Source organism: Manacus vitellinus, unplaced genomic scaffold (assembly GCF_001715985.3).
Source record: "Manacus vitellinus isolate BGI_N305 unplaced genomic scaffold, ASM171598v3 scaffold_8_pilon, whole genome shotgun sequence".
Taxonomy (NCBI): domain Eukaryota; kingdom Metazoa; phylum Chordata; class Aves; order Passeriformes; family Pipridae; genus Manacus; species Manacus vitellinus.
Window position 1 is genome coordinate 26,211,427 of NW_021940864.1, and position 13,530 is coordinate 26,224,956.

Sequence of the window (13,530 nt, forward strand, 5' to 3'; positions counted from 1 at the left end):
CATTTTGTGAAACTTATGAAAATTGCACAGATTTTCACAGCAGCCTAATAAAAGAGAAAGAAAACACAGCTATAGAGCACAAACACATTAATACACAAATATCTAACCTATGACATCCAAGACCTGATTTTAAGCTTGCAATATAGTGAATAGAAGCCTACAATCATAACAACACAGCTGTTTTAATCATAAATAATTAAATTACATTATATTTAATGTAAGTGAAAATAATTACTGATACCCATATAAACAGTCAAAAAACCCCAAAAAACTATATTCTATTCCTTACAATATAGAAAAGCAAACTAAAAACAACCATTAATATTTAATATGAAACCTAGTATACTTTACTAAAGAATGCTCCATTATTCATGGTAAAGACAACTACCTTACTTTGAATTATTTAGGAAAAGTTAGATTCTCCCAGTTATTAACAACCACGTCATGGTACTCCTGCTAACTTTTGTAAGATACTACTCAGTTTCATAATCAAACCACAATCCAATATTTTTATGCCATATGCAAAGAGGTATATATATTCAGTAATATATGTATTTTTAATAATTGTTATATGAATTCTAAAGGATTATTCTACCTTGCATCAAACTACATTTACACAAGCACACCTGCTTTCCAAGAGAAATAAGTTATAGCATTCAGAAATAGAATGATAGTTTCTGAAATTTACTGCCATATACAATAAAAGAATTTATGGAAAAGCCCATTAAGTTGTATGAAAACATCTCTACACGTATTTCCAAAAATAACTTATGCACTGTTTGCAAGAGATAAAATCATGATGCGTACTAAGAACAGAGCAGTAACTCTTTACCTATGGTGACCAGCTTTTGTAAACATGCAGTACTTAACTTGTACTACATTTCCAAGATGAAGATGGCATATGTTTTTAACAGAAGCAACAATAATAAAAATCCCAATAATTCTACAAATTAATTTTCATACACATACCACTACCACCACCCCTGAGGAAATATAAGTTCCAATACTCTACATATGGAAAATGACTTCACAATACTGTTAGAGGAAAACATCATAGCTGAGGGTTAGTTTGCAATAAATCACATAAAGGGACAATTATTTAATGGCAGGGATAACTAAACTCTAAAGACTTATCAATGAAGAGTAGATATTTCATCTCTTAAGGTGTTCTACTTGAGACTAGATGCCTTTTTAGGCACTAAAATTTAGGCAAATATAGGTTATGGAGATCAATGCAAGGGTGACTGCTAACAGAAATATATACTGGTCACTGATGAAGACACAGCAGACCAAATGACCTAAGTGTCTTTTAAGGCCTTAGGCTTTAAAACTCTATGAGTTCCACTTCTCCATAACAGATAAGTAATTGAAGGGTTGAAGAAACAATTTTAAATTAAATGTGATTCTCATACACGCTTGGTCCAGAAAAGAAACTTGGGGGTAGAAATTATTGCTTCTATTCATCAACACAGTAAGTGCTTCATGCTAAGGTTACTCTTAAAATGCCATTGCAGAGAGTTATCAAGATGCAGCCTGGGATCTTGGAAGCAAAAGGTCATGATTTTCAAAATTCAACCACTTAAAGTCCTTCCAAATTTGAGACATATGTGTTACATAATAGTGCCAATGAAGAATGAAGACAGAAATATTTTCAAATCTACCAGCCACATCCACATTCACAACAGATACAAAAATTGCATATAAAAAGGTTGTCTGGCTTCTTTGTCTAGGCTGGATTATTGACTTGAGAACCACAAACAATTGTTCATTTATTGTTTTGTACCATTTCTGAATAAAAAGTTTGATGTAGGTTGAAAAATAGTTTTGATTTTCAGTAATCTTTTGTTTCCTACCTAAAAGTGACCTTATCTACAAGATCTAGTTTGGTTAGCTCATTATTTTCTGGTTCTTCTGTAATAATACTTTATCTGTCAAACTCAGTTATGACATAGTTTTAATGATACCATTAATTATACATCATTGTTCCAAAGTAATTCTCACTATACATGAGAGGCAAAGTGGCAGCTACTTTCCTAAGATGCCACTCCAGCCAAAATGCTATTATTTATTAATACAATCCATTGCTATTTTGATTGGAAAGTTCTTTTGAAATGTAAGACGGTATTCTTTTCCAAGTATCAAGCCACAATGCCTCAAAACTTCAAAGATCTTGGATGATACAGCTGACTTACTAACTTTTCTCTTGTCTGCTAAGGCACTTTAGAAAACCTGTTCATACCTTCATAGTGGCAAGAATTGCCACTATGAGCCTTACTCAGTTTCCAGTCAGTTTTACAGGTCACTACTGCCCAATAATCTCCCAAAGTCAAATGAAAATTTTTTTCCCAGCAAGGTGAAACCACAGTAAAATCTCCTTCCAAGAGGTTCAGGACTGTCCAACTCTAGAACTATCCATTCTAAATGACATCTGGGAATATTTTCACAAACGTTAAATGACATGAAAAAGATTAAGAGAACAACTTATGATTCTTATTATTCTGATTTTGCTGAGCCAACACAATTTGAAGAGAGAATAAGGTATCTGTAGAATCAACAGTAAATACAGATACTCAGTTCCGCTTTCTCTAACACTAGAATTTGTGTGAAGAAATTACTTTTAACAAACAGATCCAAATTAAGCCAAGAACATTTTAAAGATGAATACTTGTCCAAACACATCGTATGCAAACTAGGAATATGATTCTGCAAGTCTGGAAATAATCAGTCAGTCTTTATGTACGTAAATAAAACATTACTATAGAAAAAAACTTGTTTCAAAATGTATGGCAAATAACATACTTAAAAATCTTCACACCTAAAGTATCTGAACTCCTAAAGACTCACATTAAAAATCTGGTTTGAAAAAAAAAAAAAAAGGAGAGTCCTGTGAATTAAATTTCTCACAATGTTCTTAAACTACTACATAGGAACTAAAAATCCAGATAACTGTCAGACTTCATTTTTTGCAGCTTGGAAGTTTTAAATAAAATATTTATAGTTGGTATGAAAAAACAAACAAACAAGTCCCAGGCTGAAACATAAATTATTAGTCTATTTGCATTACTTTGTATAAAACAAGTTTTTTCAATACACAATGTCAATTTAAATAATATTTTGATATAGGGTACTGTTTCTGTATGTTTCTAGTACCAGTTGAAACAGCTGATTCACTTTGCTGCTGTTGAAAACAAATTCACTGGGATTGCAAACAAGACTATAGTCTTTAAACAAGAATAAACAACAACAAAATACCTGACCACAGATGGAGACCATCAAAGCCATAGGAATATAAATCATCACCAACACCATTTCCTCCCCATTCTGCTCCTCCCCCTGGATAAGGTGAGTAGCCTTCTGTTGAAGCCCAGCCCACTCGTAGATGAGTTGATTCTGCAGTCACAAAGGGCTCTAGATGGTCCACCATAAGTTCATAGTACCATTTTCTGTATTGGGCAGAGCCTTCACTAATCCCCAAGAAGATGTTGGGTCGCATGCTTAAACAGAAAGAATAAAAATGGTTATTAAAAACTTATCCCAAGGACATGATGAACTGCTGCATACTTTTTATTAAACTCAAATTTCAAGCTTGTCTTGTGTGATTAAACAACAGAAGTAATTTTATTTCATAGAATCACATAGATTACCGTTTGTAAAAGACCTCAAGCATCACCTGGTCCAACCTTTCTTGGTAAAAGCATGGTCAAGACAAGATGGCCCAGCACCCTGTCTAACTGAATCTTATAAGTGTCCAATGTTGAGGAATCCACCACTTCCCCAGAGACATTATTCCAGTGGGTGATTGTTCTCATTGAGAAAAATTTTACTCTTGTGTCCAATCAGAATCTCCCCAGGAGATACTTGTACCCATTACACTTTCCAAATGACTCCTTGCAAAAAGGGAGTTTCCATCTTCTTTGTAGCCACCCTTTAAGTACTGGAACGCAGTGATAAGGTTTCCCCTAAACCTTCATTTCTCAAGGCTGAACCTCCCATGGCAAGCTTCCCAGTCCTTTGGTCACCTCCATGGACCTTCTCTGGACCCTCTCCAGCCTGTCCAGATTTTTCTTGCATAGCAGGGACCAAAACTGAAAACAGGATTTCAGGTATGGCCTGACAAGCACTGAATAGAGTGGGACAAAAATTTGTTTCTCTCTGCTAGTGATGCACTTGAGGATGCAGCCCAGCACCCTCTTGGCTTTCTCTACCACAGCAGCACTGCTGTTCACTTGTTCTGAGCTTGCTGTCCACTGAAACGCTCTTTCCACAGAGCTGCTTCTTAGCCAGGCAGATACCAGCCTGTGCTGCACTTAGATTATGTTTTCCCAGCTGCAAGACATTACTACTTGTCCTGATCTTCATAAGGCTCTTGTCAGCCCATTCTTCTAATCTATCCAGGTCCTCCTGCACGGTGGCTCTCCCTTTCCAAGTGTCCACTTCCCCATTCAGTCTGGTATCACTGGCCAGCTTCATCAGGGTACACTTGATCCTTTCATCCAGATCACTTATGAAGCTATTAAACAGCATTGGGCCAAATATCACTTCCTGGAGAACCTCCCTTGTGACAGCTGCCAGTTTGAAAAAGGGGCCATTTACCACCACCCTCTGGGTGCAGCCGGGCCATCAATGCCCACACACTGCACACACCCCTTGTCTCGAGCCTGACATACCAGTTGCTCTAAGAGAAGACTGTGGGAAACTGTATTGAAAGCCTTAGAGAAATCCAGGTAGACAGTGTCCACCGTTCATTCCACATTAACCAAGCAGGTTACTTTATTGTAAAGGTGATTAGGTTTGCCAAGCACAAATAGGCTACAGTCATCAAAGAATGTCCCATTGCCAAAAAAGTCAAAATCCGCACAACAGCACTAACCATGAAGCCAAAAGCTGATCTGCATTATATGTCTATATCTGCACCCTTTCCTCTAACTGGTAAAATGGAAGAAGGGGTAGATTGAGCACCAAGACTTTGCACTGGCACCCTCAGGGCTTTGCAGTCTTCCTGACTCTACCCAGGTTCTGGCTCGCAGTGCCATTTGTGTCCACATGAAGAGAGTAACAACTGACAGTAATTCTGTGCTCTTGACAAGTGGTGGCACCCTTTTGGCAAAATCTCAGACCTCAGCTCCCAGAAGGCAGAAGGTAGTATTTATTTATTCATTCATTTATTCTGGTGAAAAATACATTTAAAGTAAAAAAATATTTGCTTCAGTAACTGAAACAGTAACCTCACTCAGAGACCAATCACAATGATTTATGTGTTTGAATATTTAATAGATGTTAAATCCTGCAAACAAAAATGCCACCTATTAACCAGTTACCAATATAAATGTAGTAAGTACACACTGCAGGCTTAATTTGACATAGCAAACTGCAATCTGTGACACGGATTATCCATTCAAGAAAATAACATTTAAAAAGATACAAAAGTAAAGTATTTCAAAATTCTCTTGTACCTCCTCCTTCTTTATTCCAAATCCTGTATAACTCAGTAAATTTTAGTGATTGTAGAAATACTTAATGTCAATGTGATGCTTCTACTGCTACTGATTTTACAGTACTTCCCAAGAATACTTAAAAGGTAAAACTATTACTGTGCCTTCTCAATATCTAGTTAAACAGCAATATGCAGAGTCATATACCTAAAGGTCATGGTGGGAAAAAAAAAAAAAAGGAAAAAAACCCTGTGCTTTTTAAATCTGATTTTGGGGATAATATTGAATCTAGACTCTGAACCAAAAAAAAAATCTCTCCAGATAATCATTTCTGTGTCAGCTTTGTACTAAGAAAGCCATTCAATCTTGAATTAAAGCTGTAGAGTACGTGAGTATCCAAAACCAATGCTAGGTTTATTTCCTCAATGGTTGTTTACTCATAATACAAAAAATCTTTTAGACATCTAGTCTGAGTTATCTAGTCTTCACATCCCTCCATTAGATTGGGTTATTACTTCTATAAATATTATCTTACTACATACAAGCTGACTAATCAACAAAAATGAAGCTCCAAGCTAGCCCAAACACACAGTATGTCTTTTGGTGTAGGGAATGCAGGGGTAGGAAGAAGGGCTGATACAGGTGGCTCAATATAAGTCAGTGTAAAAGCAAAGTTTACTGATCTGGTGGCTTATAAAGTAACTTGTTTTATCAGATAAGACTAATAAGCTTTCCTTCTAGAAGCATATGGGGTGTCTTTTGCTGAATGTTTAAATATAGATACTCTTCACTTTGTTCCAAGTGAAAATTTTAATTTCCTTAATATTATAAACAAAACATGTTTGACAAAAGCTATCTTTCAGAAAATTCATATCATCTGTAAATTATTGGCCAGATCTCCACTTGAATCTTTTCTGCTTGGACACAGTATCAGCCTTTGTCCAGACCTCAAAATTTAATCAATCTAATCATCCAACTTAATCTTGTTAAATGGAGGTTTTTGAATAGAATTTTCCAGTGCCCTAGAAAAGTACTTTAAACAGAAATATCTTAGAAAGTTTCTTTGCCAAATATTTTTGAGGCAAGGTATGCATGTCTTAGTCTAAATGTCTTAGACTAAATGTCATCAATGTTTCATTGATCTTACTGCCTTTTGAAAAAAATTTTTTCCTTGTAACTGCAAGAATAAGAATCTTCTCATTCACAACTTTCTAATGTAAAGCAAAAACATGTCGTAACAAATCTGCTTTTTCTACAGCCATATTTTGGAAAGACAGCCCTACCTTCCATGTATGAAATCCAAAGTCAGCTCAGATGCTCAATCACAGAATCACACAATCATTGAGGTTGGAAATAATCTCCAAGATCATTAAGTCCAACCTTTGGCTGAATACCACCAGGACAATGAAACCATAGCACAAGCACCACATCCAAGTGGCAAGTGTTTCTTGAACACTTCCAAGGATGCTGACTCCACTACTGCCCTGGCCAGTCCGCTCCAATGTTTAACCACCATTTCCACAAAAAAAATTCTTCCTGATGTCCAAGCTGAACCACCCCTGGCGCAGCTTGAAACTATGCTCTCTTGCCCTGTCACTAGTTGCCTGGGAGAAGAGACTGACCCTTATCTGGCTACAACCTCCTTTCAGGTAGTTGCAGAGTGCATTAAGGTCTCCACAAGCCTCCTTTTCTCCAGAATAAACAACCCCATTTCACTCAGACACTCCTCATTAGACTTGTGCTCCAGACCCTTCAGCAGCTCCGTTGCCCTTCTCTGGACATGCTCCAGCACCTCCATGTCCTTCTTGTAGTGAGGGGCCCAAAACTGGACACAGTACTCCAGGCGTGGCCTCACCAGTGCCAAGTAAAGAGGGATAATCAGTTCCCTAGATACAATGTGGATTTTTTACATTTTTTGGCACCTAATAAATCCTGTGAACTCTGAATTATAAGTATCATTTCTATGTTTCAATTTTCATTCTCACTTAATCAGTGATTGAAACTTTTAAAAATAAACATAAGTTTGAGACAGAGGAAGATCCCACAAATCTTGACACAAAGCCATATTCTTTTGCCTCAGCATAAATTCAAACTCTGAATAAACATTACTTGGTAATATTTGTAAAAAAATATTTTACTAATTTCAGATGCTCCTAGCTTCATCTTGAAATTAATGTCTGCTGCAAGGTAGCTTCTAAAACTCTGTCAGTGAAAGGAAGGATGAGAGCGCTGTCTAAATATCCCAGGCACTGGTGAAGGTGCTTGGCACTAAGTTCTTAATTTTGACCAAAGGTGATTAGGAAATTCTCTCAAGATCACAAACAGAAAGGCAATCACAGGACATTGGCTGACAATACGTTGAATACACAGCTAGATCTAGACAACAATCTATAGAAAAGACTACTGCTTCGCAGACTTAATGCAGTTTAGGGCAGCTTTAGCTTGCAACAGCTCTCTCTGCCCTCTGTTTCTAAATTAATCACTATTGCAAAGAGGATTTAAAATCCTGATAAGAATAAAATATCTTAACAACATTTTTGGAAGTAAAACAGATTTTCTGTAGTGACTATTTCTTTTAAGCACAATTTTTTTCTGCTTTGTTCATAGGTATAGATTTTTTTCCCTTTTTTTTTTTTGTACCTGCTCACGTGGTTGACAAGGCGTGTCTGTAAGAGCAGATCTCTTCCTGGCAGGAGATTATCACAGATTAGATGTTGATTAGATCGCACAGCTACTCCATGACAAACACAGAGAGAACACAAAACATCCAAAACCTGAAAAAAATCAGATTCTTTTAATCTTAAATATTTTTTCATTATTATTGTTAATTCCTTCAGGCAATATAATGCTATATACCACATTACTGGAAGACGTGATGGTACCTAGTTCATCCAACACAGTGGTTTCATTTTAGAACAGTTCTGAAATTTTCATAACAACATTAAAACATTCTTCCAGCATCCCTTAATGTGTATTAACATTAATGTGTATCAATGTTTTTGTCAAAAAAAAGATAACATTCCACTTTGATTTTTCAAACTGCTCATATGCATTTTAGGAAAAGATTCATTCCTAATTATGAAAACAGCATTAAAGTATTGGAATTCTAACTTTCACATAGAAGAATGTGCTCGCTTTGTTCACAAATGTTCACCTAAATATGCCTGTCTATTCTTTGCCTACCTTATGGTTTCTTCCGTGTTTGTCTAAAAGACAGATGATTGATTTAATATGCCCTTCCTTAATAATGTTTAGAGCTTCTGGGCTTTCTACCAACACACAGTGTAAAACCTCCAAAATTCCTGGGGAAAAAAAAAAAAAGAAAAATCATTTTTCCAAAGTGCATATAAAAACACAACTGTGTATAATATTTTTGAATATGTTGCTCAGTAACATGGAATAGTTTCAAAAAATCGTTGCATATGATAAACCAACCAAAAAAAGCAGCAGTCATTGCCATCAAGAATCATTAGCCTTAAAATGTTTCTCTGCAATGGGGAGGTAAAACTCCTGTGTGCAGTGGATCAAGTCAACACCTGCTTTGGGATCTTCCACATCTGGTAAAGATAAATATTGTACATGTAGTTTATCATTATTCATCACTACAGTTGTTGACACAATAAAAAAAATCAAAGGGATTGAAGGAAAGCTGAGAAGCAGGCTTAAACCTAGAGATATGCAATTCGTATTTACACTGAACAGCTCATCATTCTGCCTTCAGCTCTGTATTCAAGCCATGGCTCCAAACACTCAGCTTAACCTTTGTAAAGCAAAATCCATAGCAAGAGTCTTCTGCTCTTTGCATGTTTTTTCCTTTAATTCAAGAAAAATTCATTTTTTTCTTTAATTAATCTTTAATTAAAGAAGGTAATTAAAGTTACCTTCTTTAATTCCTGGAGCAGCCGATTGCTAATTATCAAACATGTTTTGTTCTAAGGGCAAATTCCATCTGTTTTAGAAAAAAATTGCATATGAATGTACTGTGTCTGTTTGGATTGATTCACTTTTAGATTGTCTACATTAAAGACAACTGGACTTGTTCTGATTTCATTGGAGTTGCTCAAGGCAGTAAAGGAAGAAGCATTTCAATTTAATACAAATATCACAAACAGTATGATATGCAGAATTTATGGTAAGGAGAGTGAAAATTCTTTCTTAATGACTAAAAGATGAAGCATATATTTTCAGGACAATATGTTGACTCCTCTGATGTCATACTGTAGAATACTAGAACAAAATGCATGTGCTTTAAGAAAATACTCAAAAACTGATATTATTTGGTTCCAAAAAACCTTTACTTGGAGGATATCAGCGTTAAGGAATCTTCCCTGTCCAACCATCCAGGAGCCACTCTGGCAGTAACACTTGCACTACCTGAGCTGGGACCTTAGCAGCTACACACCCCAGACTTACACAGTCAGACCAGGTTTCCTTACCAGCTTGACCCCAGGTTTCCCATAGCAGAGTCTCAGACATCCCGATCCTTGAAATAATTTTATCTTAGTGCAATAACTAAATAACGAAATAACAGTTCAAGCTGGAGGGAACCCAAACAAAGGAACCCCTGAGCTTTTATACCCTCACAGTCTAAGCACACAAAAGTCGGGGGGTCTCTCCTCCTGCTTGTCTCTGAGGGTCCAGTCCCCTGCGCGGGTCACAGATTCCCACGCCCTTTGTTTGGCAAAGGGTTGGCAGTTCACAGCCTCTTGTCTGGGGTTCGGGTTCCTGTCCCCCTAGAGATCAACCTGCAGCTCACACTGCAGCTTACAAATCAAGCTACCTGCACTGAATGTATTCCTCAGCATTAGATTACAAACTTGCCATATTCTATTGGGTTTTTTACCTAAGTTTTAATGCCTTTAAAACTTTAGTAGGGCTAGTTAATACCATCTGGAATATATTTCAGAGTGAAAGACTAATCTAATCCTAATTTATGCATTGAAGAGACAGTTGAAGCATTTGCATTGCATTATTCACCCACGTCTAACGTGGTTTACTCTTGGACACATTTATACTTGGACAGAACATAATTTTCTTTCTTTTGCTTCAGTGAAACTCGAGAAGTGAATCCATTTCTGATCTAACCTGTACAATCAACTCACAGTTGCTATTTATATATTTATAGCCTTTGTTCTGTTTTCATAACAATTTTAGCTCAAGGACAAGAAAAAGTGAAAACAGGAATTTTATTGATATTAGTTTATAGTACCAAATCTTTGTCACAACACATTCAAGAAAACACCTGCAGGAAATGTAGCTGACTATTTCCATGTTGAAGGTGAGCTTAATTTTGGTGTGATTATCAGAATGTGGTATTTCTTCCTCATAAAGACACTAACTTAGAAAAATATTAATTATTTTAAGTTAATATACACATCTAAGTATTCTTATTTTAGAAGTGTAATATAAGCCAGTATTTCTCCCTATTGTAGACCTACCACTGTAAATTAAAACAGTGAATATCTTCATCCTGGTCAAGCGAACTAAAGCTTAAAATCTGTCAAGCAAACATCCCACATAAAATCACAAAATTACATGTATATGCTAAAATCTAAATCTACTGTGCCTCTTGAGATAACTAAAGTACAACCTAGTTAGTACCTTTTATAACTGACTCCATCAAAACCAGAAAAATCTTTATTATAAAACCAGTTCTGGAGGCAACATGGAGTTACGTTACCAGAATATATGGGAAAAGAGCTCAAGTGGCCTAGTTCCTAGAAGAAAACTCAGAATAAATGAGCATTGCAAATATTAGTACCTTCAGGGTTTTTGCAGCATGCCAGGAGGTTCATTACACAGTGAGACTACAGCGTCAGATTACTCTGCAGTTTACAGAATGCATCCCATACCTCACTACAGCATCATAAACAATTGTTTAAATTTTTACAATTTTTTTTTACTTTGAGATTAATATTTAAAAATACATACATACACACAGAAACCATGTACCACAGCAGTTTGCCTGCATTAAAAGGTAGCACTACAATCAATTGGTCAAGGAAAAGGCAAGACAGCCAGAACTTTAAGTAAAACTACAACTGAAATCAATACATAAAAAATATTACAAATATAAATCTCCCTTTATTAATATAATTTATTCTCTCATAAGAAGAATTTCATTATAATTAGGCTGAAAAAGTATATCACCAATTTTAAAGAATTTAGAACTGGTCAAATACGGAAGTTAAAATACTAAAAAACATACCAGAAGAAGCTTCAAGTCTTTCTAATCTGCTGATCAACCAATCAAGAGATCCAGAAAATTGAGCACAATTTTTACGATTTCCTCGAATTAGAGCCGCTATTGGAAAAAGAGAGAGAGAAAAAAAAAATCACAGTTATGAATCCATTTAAATTTAAGTAATCCCTGTCTTGCCTTGCCAGGAAGAACCCAGTAATCTGATTATAGATTCATAATCTTTAATTATTGATGTTCTTCATTTAAATTTAAATAATGTAAGTGATAGTTAGAATTAAGCATAAGAAATACCTTTGACATCAAATTGACCTTTAAGGAATTTGAATTATTTTGGCTTTACAATCATCTCAATAATCCCTGCAAAATGCTCTAACATGAAGTAGCCAGTACCGACACCACAGAAGTCAGTTGCTACTGTAGAAGTTTCTGTAAAACAGTATTCTTGTAATGAGAGAAAACATTGGAAAAGCAAAGTGTAGAGCCAACAATACAGGTGATGAATGTAAATTATTTTCCGTTGATACTTTAGTACAAGAATAATAGGAATTAACACAAAATAGATGTCCAGGAACTTTGCCATACTTTTGACAGGGTTGTAGGGAGGAAGTAACTGTTTTGAATCTGCTTCACCCTCATGCTTTAAGCTGAAGATAGACGGAGACTTAATGCATGCACTGATTTGGTGGGTATAACTGAACTGAAATCTCACTGACCACTGCAGGCACCCACAAGCCAGCCCTGTCCTGGATTATATGCATTTGCAGGTATGTGCGTACACACAAGCTCTCAGAGAAGCATTTGTTCTATTCCAAAAAGGTCTGAGGCACTAACATTTCTGTCTGGTGTGTGGAAGAGTGCATACTGTTTTTCTTAAGATTTTTTTTCCAATTCTGACAAGAAATTATTTCAAACTGAAATTTCCATGGTTATTTCAGCAGCAGAGACTGTTGCTAAGAGGCAATGGCCTCTTAAAATCTGTTTTGTTGCTGCACAAATTCACTATATTATATTGCAACAGTGTTTTTATTCTGCTTTATTTATAAAAGGTTAAACTTAGAGACTTAGGACATAATAAAATATGAAACTATCTGCAAAGAGGAATTGCAAACAAGTCACTGCACTGACAGTTCTATATCATGAGAAAAGAGATCACAATCCAATTGTTTCATAGCAAAAATAAAACAACAAAAAACCAACCACTCGGGAAAAAAACCTTAACAGCAAAACAAACAAAAACCTTTCTCTTTCTGCATTATATAACAAAAAAAAAATCTGTACCCTGAAATCTTACACTGTTAATTACCATGACCACAGTTATTGGAAAGGGGGAGCATCTTGTTAAAACACACAGATTAGAACGAAGGAAAACCTGTTTCTATAAGTTTTTTTTATTGGTTATAGGCAAGCCACACAATTTCACTGTCCCTCAGGTATGAACATAAAATGAAGGCAGTAATAGTTCAATGCTTAACACAACATCACTAAATTTAACTTCATTAGCAGTAATAAGACACAAGTGGCTTCATAAATGCAGCTCAGCAGAAGTTTGTGAAAGGTTAGTATTCACTGGTTGAAGCTGTGCATTAAGTGAGGCACACAGACTCTTAAAATTGAAAACAAAAAATAACATCCGACAGTAGCTTTTCTTATTGTCTACTACTCTGAACAGGACTAGCATTCAGTTTTAAAGAAATAAAAACCAGTCAGACATTAAAGTCACATTGTTGCATATACTCCTGCACTCTGTGACACAAAAGGATTAAGTACAAGTTCATAATGAATGCATGTATTTAGTGATAGAGAAGGGACAGATGCCCTAGTGGATACATGTCAATCATTTCAAATTGAAAGATGGTAGATTTATATTGAATATAAGGAAGGAACTTTTTGCAATGA

General features: G+C 35.7%; 1 protein-coding gene across 1 annotated transcript in view; it reads right to left on the reverse strand.

The window, feature by feature from the left end:
- RYR2 (ryanodine receptor 2) overlaps positions 1-13,530 on the reverse strand; it is a 379,203-nt gene that overhangs the window by 167,108 nt on the left and 198,565 nt on the right. Inside the window, exons 17-20 of the mRNA XM_029965125.1 lie at positions 11,641-11,736; positions 8,616-8,734; positions 8,073-8,206; positions 3,253-3,494 (exon numbers count right to left, since the gene is read on the reverse strand). Of these exons, the coding sequence (XP_029820985.1) occupies positions 3,253-3,494; positions 8,073-8,206; positions 8,616-8,734; positions 11,641-11,736 (591 nt within the window). The remainder of the gene's footprint in view (positions 1-3,252; positions 3,495-8,072; positions 8,207-8,615; positions 8,735-11,640; positions 11,737-13,530) is intronic.